Source organism: Heliangelus exortis, chromosome 7 (genome assembly GCF_036169615.1).
Source record: "Heliangelus exortis chromosome 7, bHelExo1.hap1, whole genome shotgun sequence".
In the NCBI taxonomy this organism is placed as follows: Eukaryota; Metazoa; Chordata; class Aves; order Apodiformes; family Trochilidae; genus Heliangelus; species Heliangelus exortis.
In genome coordinates this window covers 21,124,172-21,140,809 of record NC_092428.1, presented here as the reverse complement: position 1 = coordinate 21,140,809, position 16,638 = coordinate 21,124,172, and the positions used below count along the sequence as shown (strand labels likewise).

Genomic DNA, 16,638 nt, shown 5'->3' with positions numbered 1-16,638 from the left:
TAATCCCAGTGTTCTCTCCTCACTTCCCACTTATCCATCACCCAGTATGAGAAAATCCCCAGCGGTGGACTATTTGCCTGTAGAATGTAGATTCTGTTCAGTTTTTCTCTCTGATTTTGTTTAATCTCACATAGAAATCACTTATACAAAAATAACCTACTGGTTTTCACTAGAAAAATGTAGAACAGCTGATACCAGAAAAAGGAAATTAATTGCTTCCAGGATGATGCAAAAACACCTCAGTCATCTGACAGCATCTGTGTTATTGGAAGTGAATGCCTAGAAACTTTTAGAGTTTTGCCTTCAGGCAAAAATAGAAACACTAACATCATTTTTCTTTACACTTCCCCTATCAGGCTATAGACCAAGATGCAGAAGAACCCAACAACATTGTGGATTATTCCATCATGCAAGCAGATCCAGCCAATGTGTTTGATATAGACCAAAGCACTGGGGAAATCAAGCTGAAATCCTACATCCGTTCCCTGGACATCATCCACAACATCACTAATAACAAAGACTGCATATGGTCACTGGTGGTGCAGGCCAAAGACCGTGGCTCCCCATCCTTCAGTACCACAGCAGTTCTGAAGATTGATATCACAGAAGAGGTAAGAAAACACTGTAGAAAAATCCTTCTGTGAGATGATCATTGAGAGGCACCACAGAGTAGTCACTACTGAGTGGAAAGTTGGAAGTCAACATAAGTGACACAGGAAAACTGAGAAAACTTGCTAGAAATGGTGTAAATTATATAGAAATTTGGATGTGTTTGATAGATGCAACATTGTTACTCGAGGGACAAGACTCTTAAGGACAGCACACATAGGTTGAAAGTTGCCTCTTTGTACAACTTCTACATCACCCAAATAAGCAGAAGTGATTTATTATGAGCAGCACCTATATGATTCTTATTTATTGTACCTGCCATGCCTTTAAGTCGGTGCCAGCAGGGAGGAAATGAGCTTTAAAGTAGGTGAGAAACACATTATTATCCTGACAGTCTCTGGACCGTACAAATACTGGGCAAAGGTGCAAAGCTCTTCTTACAGGCAGCACCTACCTGCCTCAGGTTTTTTTTGGTCAGAATTCACCCACTGTTCCTTTATCTACTACAGTCTCTGTTTTCTCTGTTTCTGCTGATACGCCTTCCCAGGTGGATTTATTTATATGATAGTGGTTGTACACAGTGTCACAGTGACCTCTCCTGGGTCTCTGTGATAAATCTGGAGATTTAGCCATCTTTGCTGATATGAAGAAAATTAACTGCTTAACATTTGATTTACCATGAAAACCCTAAGTTCGGACGGGTTTTTTTCAAATAAGAATTGCTACCCACAACAACAGTGGGAGCACCAGCCATCCTGCCTTGCTTACAGGGCTTTCTCAGGCTGTGACTTTCAGAGTGCCTGGCACCAGGTGGCCTCAGGCACTGCCCCTGCCCCCAGCCTCCAGCTGTCCCTTGCCTCCTGGGTGAGCTGGGGACCTCTCTCAGCATGTGGGGCTCAGGTACAGGGCTGAGGCATGATGAGGGGATGGTGGGTGCCCACACATCCTTGCTGTGCAAGAGCATGTGTCCCTGGACTGGCTGATGGACCAGATCTGGAACCAAGACAAGAGCAGCCAGTACTTTGGGATAAAAACTTTCCTGAATTTCCTTCTAGTGCCTGAAGCAATGTTAGCACACCGTGGCAGATTTCTCCTATGAAGTCCTCCCTCTGCTTTTTTTCTCCCCCTCCAGGGGTACAGTTTAGGTACAAAGTGAGGAGCCCCCTCCTGATGAAGTATAAAGGAAAACAGGGCTGTGAAAGCATGGATTCCTCTCAGACAGTTATTCCCATCTTTCCCATGTCCTTCTGTATGACAAGTCTCAACACAGATCCCAAGAAAGCAACAGCATCTTCTTTCTTCATTTGAGTAGGACTCTTGTGCAGGACCTGCACTGCTAACCTCACGTTACATCCCTCAAAAGGTTCTGCCTCTTTCTCCATTACTTCTTCCATCTCTTGCAGTTCACTTGCATTATTTTTCAAGAGCAGCATATTGTGCAAAAAAACCACTCAAGTGTCAGATTCCTTTTGAGTGAGGTGCAGGGCCAGTGTGCAATCCCTTGTACACAAAGGGGGGGTTACAGTGGCCCTTGGCCAGTCCCAGTGTCTCAGGGACAGCACAGGCACTGCCCACTCCTTGTGAAGAGTGCAGACACAATCACTCTTGGAGAGTGTTACAAATGTGCATTTCAGCTCTTTGCTCCATCTGTACAAAATACTTTTGGGTTAGCTGTTTGGTGGGCATTTATATATTACATATTGTGGATAAGGAGGATATATTTTCGTTCATTCTGTAGAGGTGATTTACTGCAGTGTTAATCACCCCAAGTAATTAAACAGGCGTATTTTCTGAATAACATTTACTGTTGCAATTAGCAAAAGGCTGTGCCCTTTGAGCTAGGTGCCTCCTGGCTAAGTTCAGCAGTATTGAGCATCAAAAGGACCTTTCGCACTTGGATTAATACAGTGACAAAAAATTCCCAGAAGACTTTTAATTTAACTGAGTCTGATTTTATGGAAATTGGTATTGAGTGGTGTCTGTTAATTTCCTACCCTTTTCCAACAGAATAAGAAACATATGCTGAAGAAGCCACTCTTTTTTTCACCCTTATGTCTCATTCAGAATTTTATTCCTGCTGCCTGAGATTTTAATGGAAAGCTGATTCTCATTCCTGACCCTGAAGTTTGGCCTGATTGGGGGGGGAGGGATCCCTCTGCCTCTTCATGAATACAGTGACATTCTGCAAACATAGGGAGGCGTTTATTTACACCTCTTCATGGACTGAGGCTTAAATCCATGTTTAGAAAACATAATCTGTGGTTCTTAATAGCTTTGGACACTCATTTAGACTTCTAAATATAGCTGTTGAGTCTCAGTTTTAGACTCAGTGTTTGACAAACACAGTCTGTGAATTAATATTGATACCTCCTCCTCTCATACTAAAATCAGCCATGGGAATAGTGGTTTCTGGTGGTAGTAAACATTTTTTGCTGCCTTTTCAGAGCAGTTAGCCTCTTCTTCCAACAGTTACATGGACCTTGAAAAAAAATAGTGGTTTTGTTTGAGAAGTCTTTCCCCACGCTCATGTTTGTAAATGCAGATTTCACGTGTGGTGATAGCACTGCTCTTTGGGATAAGCACTGGGGAGCAGCTTCTGTTCTGCCTCGGATGAGGAGCTATTTCTGAAGCAAATCTGACCATCCCTGTGTAACGTGGAATGGCTCATGTCTCAGCTCAATGCACACCGTGTGGGCTTCTTGCAGGCAAAAATGTGTTTAGGGGGCAAACCTAGTGTGCTTTGGCACCATCAGGCAGTCCTTGCCTTCAGCCAGGCTTTTACAAAAGAGAGCGTTATTTCCAGGTTTTGACCCACAGAGATATGAGAGTGCTTCACACCTCAGCTTTCATTTGATCCTGTATCTGCATTTGTCTTGCTAGCACAGGCAAAAATCAGTACTCTTCAAAGTGTAGCATGCCTGAATCAACAACAGCTAAATAAATTACTAACTAGCACTATTTGCTCACCCAGGTCTGAGGCTCTGTTGGTGATCGATACAATGGCTTGAAGGTGTTCTGAATGTGTTGGGTAGTGCTCAGATACAAAGCTTAGGTGTCAAATGCTCCCAGACTTTTTCTGCCAGGAGGTGTTCAAACCACTCTCAGACTGTGTTAATTGACTGGGCCACAGTCAGCACACACACAGGATTGCAGAGCTTTTCAGTGACAAATGCACAGACATAATCTCTTTTCAGGCTGGTTATGGTTATGCTGTTCCAGAGCTTGTTTGTAAGTTATTCTTCCTTTTCAGGCATCCGAGCTTAGAGTAGTCACACAGGGAAATCCATCTGATCTCACTTTAAATGTCTAAAAGTCAGAGGTTCAAGGAAGTAGTCACAAGGTTCCTTTACTCACTTTCTTGGATACTTATTTTAGCATGTGATGACTACTACTCTGGAGGGGTCCTTTTTTTGCCCATTGACTGAAAGCTGGGAGCTCAGACCACTAAATAAAATGCCAAGAACATGTTACTGGACGTGCAAAGTTTGGGTTGTGATTGCCTCGTGGATCTGAGGCCAGAAGAGTCAGGCATGGTGGACAACCCTTGTCTCTCCACAGCCACAGGTAGCATTATGTCCAACTAATAAACAAACCTGTGGTTCTACCATTTCTGCAGAATCTCATGGCCTTGCACACCACCACTGTCCTTCCTTGCAGGAACCTGTATGCATTGCCAACTTCTCTTGGAAATGTAGCCCATGGGGGGACTACGATGCCATGAGTAAGGATGACGTGTGCTGCACTGCTGCCCTTTATTTCTGGACTGATCAGGCATCTATACTTGCTGCTTAACTTTTTGTGTTTCTGGATTCAGTTCAATGTCTCTGCAACTGTCTCCTCTCATGTGCCTTGCTCAGCACTTAGCTCCCTTTATTCTACATGCTCTCTCTCCTGTAAACACTTTACCCTAGTTACCTAGCTGTACTTTTAATAACTACTGGCCTCTTTCAAATATAAGTATATGAGGGCTGATGATTTCTCTTATTTTTGATATTTCCAGATCAAGTCCAGGGTAAAATCCTATATTTTAGGCCTCAAGAAGCGTCCATGGACGATATTTGGAATTTGCACGAGTGGCGTCCTTTCCACCATTTCTGTAACAATGGTGATCTCCACCATCATGTACTGGAAAAGTGTGAAAAGATCCAAGCTCCACCCGCAGGGCAAAATTCGCAAAATTATACGGGGACCTCCGAGACGTTCAGTGTGCTAAGCTGCAACGTGAACTGGCCATTCATTTGTCCTTAATATGCCATATGTAGCTCATGGTCTTGCTTATTTATTTTATTTCTGAAAACAAATCTCTTTAGTGCTGCTCATGTCCCCTACCTCAAAGAGTTTTGTTACGTCTGTAAAAGAGTACTTGAAAACAGAATGCAGTACCTACCTGCTAACACCTATTTGAACACTGTAATTTTATGAAGTTTTCTCATAAGCTTCTTAATGCCATACTCAGTCATAGTCCTATAAACTGCATCACCGTATCACCTGCAACTGTTTTTGAAAGATCATTTTCTACTCTTAAACTTCTGTTTGGGTTCAGTACTATTATTCATAGGAAATTAACATTGAAATGTAGTACAGCAGTACAGCTGCAGATCCTGGAGCCAATTGTTTCAGTGCTCAGTACTTACAAGTTAAGCAGTCTGGTGACACACAGAAATCCCTCCTAATTTGGCAGTAGTACTTTAAGCTTTTGTGTTTGGCAGTTGTCCCTCTCAAAATACTGTAATGCTTTCCTAGTTCCCTGCTCCAGACAATTTCTCCAAACCTGGAGGGGCTCTTTGACTCCAAAATCTTTTTTTTTTTTTTTTTTTAGAGACAACTTCCTTCAGTCAACCCTACTTGTTACATATTTTGGACAAATGAAATTTCCGGGTCACTGTCTGTCCCACAGAGTAAGTCATGTGTTTTCTTTGTACTCTTTTACAGACTCTTCACAAAGGGCCTATGGCCGCCTTTTTGATGCAAACTAAAGATAACCCCATGAAAGCCTTAGGAGTGCTAGCTGGTGTCATGGGCATAATGGTGCTGATAACTATCATGATCTCTACTGCCATGTTCTGGCGCAATAAGCGGTCCAACAAAATCATGCCGGTGAGAAGGATCATTAAAAAGAGACAGATCCCACCAACCCGGACGGTCAGGATGGAGTGGCTGAAGTTCAAGAGGCCCAGCAGTGCTGCGGAGAAGTTTGTCGTGGAGGATGATGCCAAGAGTCTGCACAACGAAAACAGCAACAACAACATCCAGGTCGCCCCCGTGCCGCCAGCTGCCCCCTTGCCCCCGCCTCCCCCTGCCCTGGCTCCCCCTGTGGATGCTCCAGCGTGGCGGGTGCCAACTGTATCTGGCTCCCTCACCCCCAAGTTTATAAACAAGCAGAAGAAGAAAGGTCATAATGGCAGCACGCACAGTGCCCTCGTGTCAGAGCTCAAGATGAAGTTTGAGATGAGGAACAGAGCTACTGGTGAGCACCAAATCTAAGTACTCTCAGCGACCCCAGAGATTGTGAATTGTGGCTGTGCTGTGGTCTTCCCAATGTCTGTCAGCACCCTGACAGCTTCTCACTGTGATAGCCATCCTTCACCTTCTGCAAGTATTACGTTCTACAGAGTTACACCACCCATAGCAAGCACTGCATTCCACGTCCAGTTCCTTCAGCTCAACTGCAGTTCCTTCAGCTCATGTCCCATTGCTGGTCCCTCCCTGCATCTGTCTGACTGGGGTGCTGAGTACCCTCACTTTGGCCACGGTCTCCCCAGATGACAGGGGATTTGGACTGCCCCCCTCTTTGGAGGTCCCTACTCAAAGTCCTGGTATTCAAAGAAGGCCCTCTGCAGCCAGGGTGCTGGTGGATGACACTTCTCACCTGGTCTGGTAGTTGGGTTTGAGTGGTCCAAAAGCACCTCACATCAAATCCCAGATCCACTTTTGAAGACTTTGGCCTGGCTGCGACACCAGCACTGAGCTGACATAGAGGTCTCCTACAGCAGTGACCCTGAAGGCTGCAAGAGGCTGTGTGTAGCTGGTCCCTGCTCTCCTAGGAGGCAGCTGCTGTCCTCAGGGCACAATGCCCTTTGCAACAGTTGGTAGAGCAATGTGCTCATGGTCTGAGCACCTTCATTCCCAAAAGCTAAGTTGGCAGGCTTGGAGAAGTTAATTTTCCTGAAGCTTATGCAGAGCTTTAGCAGAGTACATTGACACGTTGCCACACTTTGCTTGTGCCCTGGACATGCCTGCTTATTCAGAGGACAGGAGGGACACTTCAGCTGTCCCCAGACCAACTTGAGTCAGATTCAAGTGCAGAAGTGTGATACTGATGCCTGCTTGACACTGCTGCCTTCCAACACCCTGTCCCCTAAGGAGGAGGGGGGGGCCATCAGGATAAAGCTGTGACTACAGCAGCAGGGAGGACATGGTAAAACCTGGTGAAAAATGAGAAGTGAAAAATGCAGACAAGTGCTGGGAAATTGCATATGTCAGTCAGGGAGGTGTCTGGAAAGATCATTTCATTTTCTACACAGCTAGCAGGAGGTGTCAGGGAATGTATTTCATCACTTCTCCTGGCAGCCCTGTTGTGTCATGTATGGTCAGGTCCCCTGGTCCTTTAGCCATGAGCCAGCATGAGGGAGGGGACATGCAGCCCCCGCAGTGCCCTGTGTGAGCACGAGCCTTCTGCTGGTTGTGTCCCCACCAGGTTCTGTGTGCACCAAAAGCTGGTGATTTATTCCTTCTACTACTCTTTTCCCAATGTTGTGTTGAAGCCAGTATTCAGTGTTCAATCTCCCAAGAGGAAAGCCTATAAAGACCATTCAGTTAAGTGAGGTTTAACAGGAATTACAGGTTTATAGTCTTAATTTTATGAGGGAGAAAGATATTTTATTACTATGTGTAAGACTTTTATCCAGTTACTCTGTATTTCAGTTTTGGGGAGGGGGTTTATAAATTAAAAAAAAAACAAAAAACAAAACCTGCAAAGTGTACTTCTGTGCATGGAATGCTTCTGCTGGTAACTGCCTCGTCATTGCTTTTTATGTGACCCCACGGACACGCACATCCAACACTCAGTGGGTACATGATTCACTATCAACTTTCTACACCTAGCACTGGGTGTAGGCTTCCCCTGGCTGTCACCTGGCTGTGCTTCAGGAGCTCTCTCCACAGTCTCTACAGCTCACCATTGCTCCTCTGTGGTGACTGGGGTGGGAGGAGGTCTGTTGTTACAGGCACTGGTTTGCTTTTCACTCCACCTCATGCTGATCCTCAGCAACTGTCAGCTTGTGCCTGACCCCACATGCACAGTATCCCCAGGGCTTTCTCCAGGACACTTGTCTCTCTGCTTGGTCAGGCTGCTTCTGCCCCTTTCTCAGTGCTCCAGAGCTCCCATCACACGTGTTGCAACTGCCTGGCACTCCCCATCCCTGTAGCCAAACCCCCATCTCCATGGCATTCAGATTTCTATGCAATTTGTAGCTGTAAAGAAGCAGAAATGAAGCAGAGGATATCTGCATATTCTGAAAATTGTTTGTGTTTATTTTAACACTAAAAGACTGACAAGACTAGGAAGTCTCTTGAAGTATAACACTGAGAGTCAGCAGTGACAAAGCAGAACTCTGTTCAAAAGCTCTGCAGGAAATTACAGCAAAAGACTGTGTTAGAGGAGGAAATGTGAGGCCTGAGGAGAAACAGCATAGAAAACACAAAGCAAAAACCGGAACACAACTAGAAAGCCAAACTGCCACCTACTAAAGCTCACGTTAGGCTTTATCTCTGCTTACAGCTGAGGTTTCTACTCTAGTTTTCTGAGTCTAGCAGCCACATGCTTTGGTTGTGCTGGAAAGCATGAGGCAAAAAAAAAAGTCAGTCAGGTGTTCTCACACCCTGTTCCAAGAGTGGGGGCTGGTTGCTTTTATATGTGTGTTTTGGTTTTTTTTTTCCTCCAGAAAGGAGGCAAGCTTTGGTTTCAGAGCAGCAGGATGGGCAGCTGGCCCATGTAGATTTGGGGAAGGTGCCTGGCTTGCACCTTTGACTCCCAAACCCCAGCTCCACTGCCCCCTGGGCCCCAGCTGCTTGTCCCACCACCTGCTTCAGGCTGAGCACCCCCATCAACCAAGCCCCTGCGTCACTCCTCAGCCACAGAGACAAATGGTGGGGAAGGGGAAAGAGCAGCTGAGTGTTTGCCTGAAAAAAGTCTGACTTTGTTTTTCACCAGCTCCTGTTCTTAACTTAAAAAGAGAATATATCAAAAGAAAACTTGTGTGGCAATAGGTGTTGGGTGGCTCTGTGTGTGCTAGTGTGAGAGAGCAGGCGTGTGCGTGTGCACATGTGTAACTCCAATGGCCCTCTAAGATACATCTGGACACACGCAAAAGGCCTTCCTCTTCTCCCTAGCACAGAGAAAAACCCCAAACCCAGAACAATTCAACCTGAAATCTGTGCTGCAGCTACATTGTGGTGGTTTTTCCATAAGGGGTCACACTCTCCCTGTGGTGCAACAGAGGCTGTGAATCTCTTAGGGCTGTGTAAACCATAAACTGGAGCATAAAAAAGAAAACAAAACAAAAAAAAACCTAAACCAAACCAAAAAAAAAAAAAAAAAACACAGAGCAAAGCAAACCAACCAACAAAAAAACCCCTGCGCTACCAGAACCAACACCTCTGATCAAAAATTAAAAGCTTTTCAGCCAGCGACACAAAGTAGCTCCATCAGGTGCACCAAATCTTCCACCTATTTCTTGTTGCTGGTGATGACCACAGCCATGCCCTGGCTCCCGTCCTGTTTCCATCAGGCAATGCACAGACACTGGCACTGGCCCACGGCAGAGGTGCAAACACGCCCCTTACCCACACAATGGGCTGGGAAAAATAAATAAAGAAATAAAGACACGCCTGTGAGAGTGAGCAAGGGGACCTTTGGCTTTTTGCCACTGGCACCGCTGTTGGGCCGGGGGTTTCGTTAAAGTCTTTTTCCTTGTGTGTCTGTATGAGGGTGCTGTGGGAGCAGCCCCGGGAAGGGGTGCAGCAGTGCAGCCGCACCCCCACGGGCGCACATTCCTCCATTCCCAGGGCTCCCCAAGCCCGCTGCAAATCCCGGTCGTGTCCCCCGCCGTGACCCGACTCCTCGCAGCAGCACAGATCCCTCTTCGCGTGGTCGGTCCGGACCGGCAGCGGGTGCCGCGGCCTGAGGCGCTCGGTCCGGTGCTGCCGGCGGGGCAGGCAGGGGCCGGGCTAATAGAGATCAGCGCTGTTCCTGGGGGGCTGCCGGGCCTTGCCGGGCTCCTCCCGGGCTGGGGGCCGGCGGGGGCTGCGGCAGAGCCCGTCCTCGCTGCCGGCGGGCAGGCTGTCCAGAGTGCTCTCCTTGCTGCCGGCAGCCTGGGCCCGGTCCCCGCGGCGGCGGCGGGGACAGGCGCGCAGGCAGCGGGTCAGGCAGCCAGGGCGGGCCTCGGCGGTGCAGGCGTACATGCCGGCGGGCACTGCCAGCACCATGGCGCAAACGATGACGATGATGTGGATGAGCTTCTCCCGCTGCTCCATCTGGCTGACGTCGCTGCCCGTGACGAAGACGATGCACTGGCCCTTGCGGGGCGCCTGGTTGCGCACGGCCACGCAGACCTCGTACTTGGTGGCAGGCAGCAGGTCGGTCACCGAGTAGGTGTTAATGCCTGGGCCGATGTAGATGGTGTCCTTCTGGGCAGCATCGTAGCGGCCCACCAGGAGGGTGTACCAGGTCTCACCCGGCTCCGCTGCCGCCGCCGCCGCCGCGAACCACTCCAGGGTGATGCCGTACACCGTCTGCTTAGCGATGCGCACTTCCACGTGGGCGCCCGGCTCAGCGGGGACGATGGGAGCCCAGCCCGGATGGGTGGTAGATGCCGACGGGGCCCCCACACGCAGGCTGATGGCCACCGAAGTGTTGCCCAAGAAGTTGGCAGCCGTGCAGGTGTAGTTGCCAGCATCTGCAGGCTGTGCCGCCGGGATCAGCAGCTCTGAGCGAACGGTCTCCTCACTGATGGGCTCGGTGGACACTGTGGGCAGAGGGGAGCTGTCAGCAGGCACAGAGAACCACCTTGGGATCCCCTTGGCCTAACCCCGACTGTGTGGGATGGAACCTGCCCTGCCCAGGGAAAGAGGAAGAAGGGTGCAGGAGTGTGCCGAACCCCACGGAGCTCGTCAGCAAAGCATTATCTGACCCAAATAAATCTGCAATACATGCACCGGGACACCTGAGCACAGGAAGAAGGGAGTGAGGCTGTGCTGCTGTGGGCCGAGGCCAAGCTGCCCATGTGCCATTTGCTGTCAGTGGTTTAAGAACAATATGAACCAACCTGTCATTTACACAAATAGGATGGGGTGGCTCTTGTCAGGAAAAGCCAGGCTGTGATTAAGTCAGCACCTGCTTGTGGAGGGATGCACAAGTGCTGCTACAACAATGCAATTAAAGCAAATACCAGGATTAAGGGCTCATGCAATCTTATTTAGCTAGCTGGTTTGTTAGGGACACACATAGCCTGTGCAGTGCCTGTATCTGTTATTAGCTTACCTGGTGAAAATAGCAACCTCTCCAGTTGAATGCTATTAGTAAAAATACCAGTGAGGAAGAATGTGAGTGTGAGAGCCAAGCTGGATGGGGAGGAGGAGAGGATAAGGCCTTGTATTACAATAAAAATAATCCAGGCTATGGAGAATGGAAACCTCTATTTTGATTGTAGAACATGAATGGGCTCAGGCAACAGCACTGTGGCATTTTGTGGTTTGTGTGGGTATTTCTTGAGAACAACCTATGGGAATAGTATAGAATCATAGAAGTATGTGTGTTTGTGTGCATACATGCTCATGTACATACAGATATAATTCTTTGGAGTGTGTATAGAATCTACATTATATAATCTATAGAGAATTATATACTCTATATATTTATAGAGTATCTAATGTATAGTGTAAATATATATGCATGTCAAGATATAATGCATATGTGTTAGTTATGTATGGCTGATGTACTATTAATACTACTGAAAATCTGCAGATAAATAATTGTGTAAAAGTGGGGCTCCTTTCATCTTTGATATCCTGCATGAAGCATTTCCTCTTGAGCTGGTCAGATGTGCTTGGGCACATAGGATGATTAAGATTATTTGGATTATTACCATCACAGTAACTTTGATGCTCCAGAGGGGCTCAGAGCTGGTGTAGTGATTGTGATAGCCTGAAGACCAATGTAAGTAGAAAAGCAGAACTTGAACTTTTAATGAAAATAAAAGAAGAAAAAATGTTGCTTACCATTAAATGCCCTTAAAAGTTTGAGTGCATAGGTCCACCAGACAACTGGGGAAGGGTTGGCTTGCACAAAGCAGGTCAGGGTGACATTCAGCCCCACGGGGACTGTCAGGTTGGTGTCAAGGGCTGAGGTCAGGGGCTTCATGCAGCTGTTGAGTTCCACTTCATGGAAAAATTTCCCTGACCTGAATTTCGGGCTTGAGCAAGTTAAATAGGAATTCATCAAAATAATAGGTGGGCCAACTGACTTGATAAACTGGACAAATCCCCGCAGGCGACAGTCACAGATCCAGGGGTTGTCATGAAGGGCCAGGACGGCGTTGGAAATAGGTTCTGCCTGCCCCTCTACCCTCTGGCTTCTCTGGTAGACGGGCCAGCTGTAGAAGACATCCTTGGATATAACAGTAAGCTGATTTGAGGATAGATCTAAATAGGTCAGGTTGGGCAGGTAGCGGAGCGCGTGTTCTGGAAGGACATCCAGCCGGTTGTGCTTCAGATCCAGGATTTTCAGAGCCGGAGTGTCTTGAAATGCTGTCCATGGCACCGAGCTTAATTTGTTCCCTTGCAAGCGCAGCTCCTTCAGAGCTGGCAAATATTCCAGGCTCTTGATGTGCATCACTGTGATGTTGTTAAAATTGAGCCAGAGATAGTCCAAGGCACTAACGTTCTCAAAAGAGCCTCGAGGCAATTCTGTTAGGTAAGAATTTTCTATCCTGATTTTCCGGATGTCCTGAGGGATGTTTGCAGGGATCTGCCTCAATGGTGTAGACATGCAGAGCAAACTCCTAAGGAGGAAACCAGAAAATTCTCCAGGTCATGCACTGTATTTGGGTAACAAACCAGTTCCCCATATGGGCTACAAGCACTTGAATAATTATTCTGTACTGTATACAGGGCATGCATAAGACATACATCCATCCTTCAGTTAGTTATTCCACCAAATTTTGCCATAAAGACTTATAATTAAGTCATAAAAATTGATACGTAACACACCTAAGTATTTTAGGGAAATAGCAGTATTCTTATTCTGTGCTCAAGCTAGTACCATTCAAGTGTTAGAGGAAGCACACCACGGCCATCTGTTTGGTTTTGGTGTTGCAACATCAACAAATACACACTGGAAATCTCTGAGCTGCTTCACTGGTGCTACAACTAAGGTAACAACTCGCAGTCTTACCTTCCAAAGCTGTCTTGAGAACAAGAGCATCCTGTGACACAAGATGAAACAGCTGTGTTTATCTTGTGGAAGACCAGAATAAGAAGAAAAATATGCCAAATAGGGTCCATATTCTCCTTTAAGAAAGCACTGTGGAGAGTTTGCACCAAACATGCCAACAACCTCCAAGAGGCAAATCCTATTAGGTGTAATCTTCCTTGACGCAGAAATAAATCCTGCTGGGGACCCAACCCTAAAGAAGACATGTAGTGTTGTTCATAGCCTCTGTCAAAGTGCTAAAAATCATCTCTGGGACCACTCTGGGCATTTATTCTTTAGCTGGAGGATTTTGGTTGGTAGTATAAAGGAGTCAATAGCATTTCTCTTCCCAGTCCAGGCCAATTTACATTGTGAGGATTTTTTTTTTAATTATTCCAATGGGCCTGTCTCATCCTCCTATATTTTAGTGGCATTTATCAAGGCAGAAACCCACAGTAAGGGATAGACTTCACAGCTGTAATTTGGCAGTGCATAGAGCTGCCTTGCACGATCCCTAAGGCCCCAAAACCTGCCCCAGGTCTTTGCAGAGTACTATTTCACAACATCAGTGAGAACCCTCCTTCTCAAATTTAGTTGCTCTATCACAGAAGCATAAGAAGTATGCCACTGCTTTTCCATTGAAACTCCTCAACCCCTTGCTATTTCCATTTTTACATGCTATTAAGTTAATCTTTCTTGTATAAATAAAAAGATTTCAGTGCTATTTCAATATTTTAAGTTCCCTGATTTCATCTGGAAGACGTGTGCTGATTGTCCTTCTGCCAGTCTAAATAATTGTATAAGGAATTTGGGGTAACTGGTCTCTTAATTAGATTTTTTAATCCAAAGCAGCAGGTTCTGGTTATGATTTCCAAGCAGTGCTGCGTTCTCCTGGGGCCCTCTGGTGTTTCTGGGTTTCATTACAGCCCTCAGAAGTCAGCTGCCTACACCAAAGGGCTTAACCTCCCTGCCAGTACACGTGAAGCTGGGTCACAAATCAAGATTAGCCTGAACCTGCTTAACCTCTAACCTGTGGGACCAGGATAGAAAAATATTTATAGTGTGAGGGCTTACATCTATACATGGCAGTCTGGGTGTGTGCAATAGTGCAGATGCTGTAAGCCTACAGGACTGATTCTGCAGCTTTGAAATTAACAGGCACTTGGGTTTCAGTGTGAATTATCCAAATGAACTGATGGGGCCAGTTGCTCTGTGACTGCTGCCCTGTAGAAGCTGCAGGCTGGGAGCAGTGGGGCTGAGGTTGCTCGCTATACCCAGTGTCTAACCACCAGCAGACAGGCTTTTTAAAAAATTTATTTTAAAACTGCAATGTTCATTATTGATTCACAGGTCAGTACTTGATGCTTCAACCGCTGTCCTACATTTTAACATGTCAGTAAGCTGTGACTGAAGGAGAAAAGCTGCTGGCCAGGTGCTACAGCTGTAAAACCCCCACCTGACCTGACAGTGGTGGCTGCTGGGGACATCTCTTGGTGAAGCTGTGGCTGTTGCACTGAGTGTGGCACCAGAACAGACCCCATGGGCCAAGGCAAACATTCTGTGTGCACTTTCAGAGTAGGTCCAGCAGCAAAGGAACAGCCATCAGCTGGGGCTGCCTGGCTGAGTGAGCGTCCTGCAGGAGTGGCACCAGCAGCTGCAATGCCAGATGTGGCCTTTGGGATCATCCCTCAGGACCCCATGCTCACCCTGCACTGGCATGGGCTTGTGGGGACACAGACACCACCCTCACCAGTGACTTCTGTCCTCTCCTGTAGTCTGCCATGGAAAGATTCACTAATAGATCACTAGTATTATTAGTTAATAATTTGACACTTTTTTATGACAACTGATGCTATTACCATGTAATAGTAAACAACTTAATGACACTATTAGACTACAGCTGGGACTCAGAGCAAACGTGGGTTTTTTTCTGGGAAAGAAAAGCTCTCAGCAGAGGCTGAAGAAAACCAATGTTTTGATGATGATCAGCATTAGAGGTCCTGGAACACTGAGACTCCCAGTCCCACCTATCTTCTACAAGGCCAAAAATTGGCTTTTTAAAGAATGTTGTCAGGCAGTACTGTAGGCCAATGCTCCAGCTGTTTTTAGCAGCTGAAAGAGCTGCTTTAGAGGCCATTTCCCTAATATTCCCAAACTCCAAGTCTGTTCAGAAGGTCCAGTATTAAGCTGACAAACGAGTGTTCAGTCACTTATCAAATTCAGATTAATTAGCGGGTAGAGAGTCTACCCACTGCTTGAAAGGGAGGAAAAGGAAGAAAAAAAGAAGGGAAAAAAAAATCCCAAAGTGTTAGCTGCAGCCATTATGTTTATGTTCCGTACTGAAGTGGAATTTTGTTGCCTTTTAAATCCATCCCTGTTTATGCCTGCCTGTAAATTTAATGGTCACTTTTGTGACAGCAGATATCCGCACAGTTCAGCTGCTCTTTAATACCTTGTGGCATCCTGGCCAAAGCCAAAATGCAGAACAAGCTGTCTGAAACCCGAGCTGCCAAAGTAAATCTCCGTTGACACATTGTCTGCTCATCCATGGGAAGTGGAGTTTCAGAGGCTCTGCTTCTTGCCAAAGCAAGCGCCGAGAGGATGCCCACTGCGTGCTCCCAGCAATGGTGAGGCAGCAGAGCTCCATCTTGACATGCCAGGCACAAACTGGGCTGTAAGAAAGCACAGCCAGGCTGATGCTTTACAACTGCAGCCCCTCTGCCAGGGCTATCTGTTAGAAATCCCTGCTGGGGAGGACAAATGAGGTGAAAGCTGCAGTTGGGTATTTCAGATACAGCGCCTGTAACACCAAATGGTACGGGCTTGAAAAAGTAGCTTTGCAAAAAACCAGAGAAGGGTGACGTGAGAAGAGGTAACTAAGACTTTTCCTTCACAAGCCTTCAGCAACAACAGCAGCTGTACAAACTTGCAGATCTTTCCCCAAATTGTTGAGTACACACTTGACAGGGTCCCTTTGGGGCACAGCAGCTCCAGCTCCACCACAGAGAGCTGCCAAAGGGGCACCAACCCTGAGAAGGAAAGGAAAGGTTTCTTCTCTTGCTCAGGGCACTTCAGAGCATGAGCAGAGCCTGACTTCCACACCAGATCCAGGAGTCAAGGACCAACACACTCCTGTGGCAGCCCCACATCACCACCAGCAGTCCCCAGCAAATGTGGGCACTGCTCCAACACTTGGCTGTTGCCTCTGAGAAGCCCCTGGTCCTGCTCTCCAGGATTTACACAGCTGTTTCTCAGCAGTTTGAACAGTTATTGGCAATTTCTAAATTCATTCTTTTTAATTTTAATTAATAAAATGACTCCCCATTTTAATTTTCTATTTGCTGTGTTTTGGGCAACAATTTGCATCTTCTATTCATGGAGTTTAAAGCTGATGAAGCTCCCACTAAGCCACAATACTGTATTAAATACATCCTGAAACTTCCTCCCAGGGCATTCCCAGAGCATTCTGACATGAAGGGACTTTGAAGTCAGCTTCTTTAGGAGCTTTTTAGTCTCTTGATTCTGTTTTACCTTTGGGTTACTTTCAAAAAAATTCTTCA

General features: G+C 46.7%; 2 protein-coding genes across 3 annotated transcripts in view; one reads left to right on the top strand and one right to left on the bottom strand.

Annotated features, from left to right (window-relative positions):
- CDHR1 (cadherin related family member 1) overlaps positions 1 to 7,579 on the top strand; it is a 28,883-nt gene extending 21,304 nt beyond the window's left edge. Inside the window, exons 16-17 of one of the 2 annotated variants that reach the window (XM_071749291.1) lie at positions 357 to 611; positions 5,542 to 7,579. In XM_071749291.1, the coding sequence (XP_071605392.1) occupies positions 357 to 611; positions 5,542 to 6,093 (807 nt within the window). In that variant the 3' untranslated portion in view covers positions 6,094 to 7,579. The other variant, XM_071749292.1, reaches the window with a different exon arrangement.
- Positions 7,580 to 9,692: 2,113 nt separating this feature from the next.
- On the bottom strand, positions 9,693 to 13,227 carry LRIT2 (leucine rich repeat, Ig-like and transmembrane domains 2). The gene is made up of 3 exons (XM_071749290.1): positions 13,061 to 13,227; positions 11,887 to 12,668; positions 9,693 to 10,634 (listed from the first exon to the last, which is right to left on the bottom strand). Exons 1-3 carry the CDS (start codon positions 13,168 to 13,170, stop codon positions 9,838 to 9,840), a joined length of 1,689 nt encoding a protein of 562 aa, XP_071605391.1. The 5' UTR covers positions 13,171 to 13,227; the 3' UTR covers positions 9,693 to 9,837.
- Positions 13,228 to 16,638: the final 3,411 nt, after the last annotated feature.

What these genes read in the sequence shown, in the direction of transcription:
- LRIT2 (XM_071749290.1), bottom strand. Translation starts at nt 13,170, where the DNA reads ATGGACCCTATTTGGCATATTTTTCTTCTTATTCTGGTCTTCCACAAG. An exon ending in TCTCAAGACAGCTTTGGAAG is followed by an intron (nt 12,669 to 13,060) that starts GTAAGACTGCGA and finishes TTTCCTCCTTAG; the next exon opens with GAGTTTGCTCTGCATGTCTA. An exon ending in ACTTTTAAGGGCATTTAATG is followed by an intron (nt 10,635 to 11,886) that starts GTAAGCAACATT and finishes CTCTGCCCACAG; the next exon opens with TGTCCACCGAGCCCATCAGT.